This window comes from Littorina saxatilis, linkage group LG13, assembly GCF_037325665.1.
Source record: "Littorina saxatilis isolate snail1 linkage group LG13, US_GU_Lsax_2.0, whole genome shotgun sequence".
Taxonomy (NCBI): Eukaryota; Metazoa; Mollusca; class Gastropoda; order Littorinimorpha; family Littorinidae; genus Littorina; species Littorina saxatilis.
Genome location: NC_090257.1, coordinates 23,156,012 through 23,161,718, shown reverse-complemented (window position 1 = coordinate 23,161,718; position 5,707 = coordinate 23,156,012). Strand labels below are relative to the sequence as shown.

Here is a 5,707-nt window from a genome sequence, read left to right as displayed (position 1 = left end):
CTTTTCCTTAACTTTCTTTGATGACGTCATATGCGTTGGTTAAAAACGTTGAGGCAGCACTGTGTCGACCGTGTTTTGTTTTGTTTTTAATTAAATTCATCGAATTGTTTATCAAACAATCTTTGACATGGTCCAGACAATATGAGACTGCAATTTGGCAGCATGCAGATTTATAGCATGTTTGTTCTTTAAAATTCAGCCTGAATTCAAATTAGCCATAACATACACAAAAACGGTATCGTTCAAATCTTTATTTATTTCTGAATTTTTTTTAAAAAGTTGAACAATCCAAACACAATGTATATCCATATCAATATATATAAATAGCACCGTCCTTGTGTTCGTGTGTTTGTTTGTTTGTTTGATTGTTTGTTTGTATATTTAATTGTTTGTTTGTATGTTTGTTTGTGTGTATGTTTGTTTGATAATTTGTTTATTTGTCTCGTTTTTTGTTTTGTTTGTGTGTGTGTGTGAATTGGTCATTTACTAATATTGCCATGCCATTGTTGTATAGTCAGTGTAACAATCTTTATTATACCTTCACCAATGGCTCTAGGTGACTCGGGCATCTACACTACCATCAACTGCCCCATACATTCTTTGTTTTGGGTGTCACAACCAAAAGTCCTTAGATATTCTTCAAGAATGTCTATCCGAATATTATGATCCTGAAAATAGTGAGCATAAACTTGATAAACACGCTAATAAAAAACATCAATCAGTACGAGGTGCCCAAGGCGACCATGCTTTTACAGAAGCGAAGCCCTTCGTATACAGTATCCTTTTGTCTAATTGCCAGTATTGCTGATGGGGTCTATGTTGACCAAAAGAATGGGATTCCCTGTAGGTGGAGTTCCTGTAGAGGGATTCCCTGTATACATGGAATCCCACAGGGTGGAGGTTTTCAATAAAACTTGCAAACCATACTCGAATTTTTAAGAAATATCAAAAAAGATCGAAAAACATCAAATTCTACCGATGTCGCTAAGCATCACGTGACTTTCAGCGATATCAGCGAAACGCTACAGGAACTACACCCTGTGGTATTCCCTGTATACAGGGAATCCACCTACAGGAACTCCACCTACAGGGAATCCCACTATTTTGGTCGACATAGACCCCACCAGGGCCAGTATTGGTGAAGAATGGTACAGGGGTTACATTGTTTTTTATAGGCTACTGCCAGTCATTAGTGACCACCAGTATGGAAGTAACAGTCCCGGTATAATATCAAATTAAATCAAATCAAATCAAATCAAATCAAACCAAACCAACTCAAATCAAATCAAATCAAATCAAATCTCTGTTCCAACCGTGTCCGTTCCGTCAGTGTTGCTTTTTGTTGTCCTTTGTTTTTGTTACCCGATGAAGCTTTTATAAGCGAAAATTCGTATTATTGAGTTCACCGTAAATGCATGAGCTGTGCTTCACTGTGCAGGAGGCTACAGACCTGAAGACTGTGTCGAGGCTCGCCTTGCTAACAATGAGAGCGGCGTGGTCACTGTCTACCCTGAAGACACCACCCTCCAAGTCTACTGTGACCACGACACTGATGGTGGGGGCTGGCTGGTGAGTGATACTCAGGCACAGTCACACACACACACACACACACACACACACACACACACACACACACACGCGCGCGCGCGCACACACACACACACACGCGCGCGCGCACACACACACACACACGCGCGCGCGCGCGGGCACACAATCACACACACGCACACACACACACACCACACATGTTCGCACGCAATCACTCACACATACATGCACACACACGCACGCGCGCGCGCACGCACACACACACACACCACACACGCATACATACACACACACACGCATGTGTGAGCGTGTGCCCACATGTGATTGCGTGTGAATGCACTTGTACGTGCGTGTCGGTGTGTATGTGTGTGTGTGTGTGTGTGCATGACTTGTGCATGTATGTGCACGCGTGCAAATATATGTGTGTGTGGTGGGGGGGGGGGGGGGGTGGGGATGAGTGTATTTGTTTATGTGAAACAGACTGAGAAAAAGAGAGAAACACTAAGACTGATCTGTAGGTGTGTTTTTCGTACACTGTCATATTCTTCCACTCGATTGCCAGTATGTTACATGTATTTGATTGCAACTTTTATATATCAGTGTTTTACAACGTCTTTTCAGCGTGTAAAGAATGTTGCAGGTGTTTCAACGCCGCCAAGATGGCAGCGTGGATTTCTACCGGGGGTGGACAGAATACCAGAACGGGTTTGGTGATCCGAGTGCTGAGTTCTGGCTGGGTAAGTCATTGGCGGAGGTGGTCACATGATCAGTGCATGTAAGGCCTGGCGCTCACCTATGTAACTTCAGCAGGACAGACGACGCACTGCAGATTATCCCAGCCCGCCTCACGTTGCGTGAAAGGAAGTATAGGCTCGTCATAATCCCTATCGCAGCATCAATAATATGCAGTGCGTCGTCTGTGCCACTGAAACTGCGCAGGTATATTCTGCCCTTAAGCAATCATTCACTTTGTCATCATTTCAGGAGTTTTCATTCATAGCAAGCTTTGTAACAAAAAAACATGTGCATATGTTAGCTTTTGATTCGTGTTTCCGAGGACAACGATTGTAAACATTCACTCTCAAAGACCCAATAAATGTTGATAATTACCGCGACGATTCATGATCAATCTGCAATTAAGCTCTGCAATCAAGCTGTGCAATCGCACTTCAAGACTTCAAACACGTAAAAGAACAGGTACTTTCTAAAACCTAACTGAACTCGCAAATACGATGGCAACTCTGTGCATTAATTTTTAGACTGGAAAAAAGCAACGCATATTTTACGTTTGACGTCAAATACAAGTATGACGTGATGGCTTCAACATCTGACGCGCTTTGGGGCCCCGAATTGCATTCTAAATGCGTATTACGTTCACAACATAGCTCCCTGTCAATCATGATTGTGTGTACTTTTGCGCACCAAAATAATATCAAAAACGATGTTTTGTGACTTGTCAAACCAGCATTTGTTTTGTCGGTCCGAAGAGAGCATGTTGCCTTCTGTTGCATCTGTATCGGCAAGCCTCATTCCCCGTAAGTTCCTCACTAAACAAAGAAACTTATCTCGGAATTCCCAATATGAGTTAAAAGATAGAACATTGTATAATTTCTATCTATATGTTCCAGGTCTTGACGCCTTGCACACGTTGACGTCTAAACAGAGCTATGGGCTGCGTGTTGACCTGGTGATGTGGAACGGGACGAAAGGCCACGCCACCTACAGCGACTTCTCCATCGGTGACAGCAGCGACAACTATCGTATGCGCTTTGGCACCTTCACTGGCGGCAATGCTGGTAAGTTCCTCGTAGCTCACTTAATTGTGACGGTCAATGGAAAATTGGGATAGCAGGGTGATTATGAATAATGGAACAAGCGGCTACTGTGGCAGTACGTATCAGCATTATGAGTGTGTGTGTGTGTGTGTGTGTGTGTGTGTGTGTGTATGTGTGTGTGGGTGTGTGTGTGTCTGTGTCTGTGTCTGTGTGTGGGTGTGAGTGCGTGAGTGTGAGTGCGTGAGTGTATGCATGTGCGTTTGTCTTTGTGTGTGTGCGTGAGTGCGATCGTGTGTGTGTGTGTCTGTGTGTGTGTGTTTGTGTGTGTGTTTGTGTGTGTGTACTCTAAATCAGAATTAAAAACGTAGCTGCAGTTTAACACATCTATGTCTCTTTTTCTCTGTCTCTCTCTTTCTCTCTCGCCCTCTCGCGGGCGCATCTCACACACACACACACACACAAACACACACACACAAACAGACACACACACAAACAGACACACGCACAAACACACACACAAACATACACAAACACACACACACACATACACACACAAACACACATACACACACACAAACACACACCAACAAACACAAACACACAAACACACACACACACACACACACACACACACAAACACACACACACACACACACGCACAAACACACACACACAAACACACATACACACACACATACACACACAAACACACACAAACATACATACACACACACAAACACACACACACAAACACACACACACACACAAACACACACACACACACACACACACACACACACACACACAAACACACACGCACTAACCTCTATCTATTATGTTCTCCACAGGTGACAGTATGAACGAAGGCAAAAACCAGCCGTTCAGTACTCACGACGCCGACCACGACGAGACCCAAACTAACTGCGCCGATTACCATCATGGTGCGTGGTGGTACAACAGCTGTCACGACGGACAACTTAATAGTCGCTACAAGGACAGCAGGATAAAGGGCTGGGACGGGGTGGTGTGGTTTGGCTTTGATGAAAATTACTCGTTAAAATTCTCAGAAATGAAAATTCGGCCCTTATAAAGAAATTAGTTCATGGCGTGTGATCCAATGAACTAAAGTTATCATACTCCCTGCAGACTCTTCTTCTTCTTCTTCTTGTCGTTCGCCTTTACACTTGGAGTCCAGCTCTGGAAATGAAGCTGGTGGTCGTATGTAGAGCCTCCACAGGTCCATGCAGCTTCTCGTGGAGGGTCGTCGGCCTGGTCCCAGATCTCTCTCCTCAGGGGCTGGTGATTCCTACAGTCCTGCAGACTGATTCTGATATACCTTAAACCTGAATGAGTTACATTGGTACCTCGCACGCGGAAGGCTCGTAAGCACTCTCGTAATGTTGAGACAGTAGGCAAGAATACGACGGCTTAGTAGCGCCAAACCCTTGGGTTACCATTTTCACGTAAAAATGTCAATTATTTCGGGTTCTGTGTAATTCACAGCGATAATGTTAACTGAGAATGTCAATTACTAATTACCTGCGTACTAGCGCCCAAACCATAATTAAACTTGAACACCTGATAATAAGACATGAACACCTGTTATCAAGCATGATCACTTGATAATTAAACATGATCACTTCATAATTACAGACGGATTACTTGAGCCAAAACTGAAAGTTAAACATTATATAGGGAAGAAATTAGTAATTTTAACAGATTATTATCATTTTGTCGTGAAACAGGAAAGTGGTCACTCGAAGAAATTTCTATTTTCTGCCGTCCTTTGTAGACATGGGTGTTATGCCGTACGAGCTATCAGCAGGGAAGTAACTCTTATTTACCGCAAGAAAAAAGCGGCCATATATCTGCAGTGACATGCAAACGAATGCCGCGGTTACTGCTTCAATGTTTTGTTTTAAAAACATCATGATGGATTGTTTTCAATTTGAAGTTTAGAGAGACCAAGAGATTATCTGCAACAAGGGTAAAAAGAGACTACAATAACCAGTGTTTATGTGTTGTTGATGGTTTTGTTTTTGTGGAGGTGTGCATTGGTTTGGTTTTGTGTGCGTGTGCCATGGACTAGGCAGTTGTAAGGTGTGTGTGTGTGTGCCATGGGCTAGGCAGTTGTAAGGTATGGCACGGTATGTCAGTACAATCAAACGGCCTCTATATTACAGTGTATTCACAATACGTTTGAGTGTAATCTAATGTTACACAATGTAAAACAATAATACAATAACACATACATTTAATGTTTCAACTCCAAACAATAATGCATAAACTTTAGCTTGCCGTTTTGGACCAATAGGTCGCTTGGTACTCACTGTGAGGTCTTTATTATAAAGGTAAATAGGTAAATATCGACAGAGAAGATCTTT

At 42.9% G+C, this 5,707-nt stretch overlaps 1 protein-coding gene across 1 annotated transcript; it reads left to right on the top strand.

The window, feature by feature from the left end:
• The first annotated feature begins 546 nt into the window (after positions 1-546).
• Positions 547-5,327, top strand: LOC138946194 (ficolin-1-like). The gene is made up of 5 exons (XM_070317706.1): positions 547-556; positions 1,439-1,569; positions 2,189-2,285; positions 3,177-3,344; positions 4,172-5,327. Exons 1-5 carry the CDS (start codon positions 547-549, stop codon positions 4,411-4,413), a joined length of 648 nt encoding a protein of 215 aa, XP_070173807.1. The 3' UTR covers positions 4,414-5,327.
• Positions 5,328-5,707: the final 380 nt, after the last annotated feature.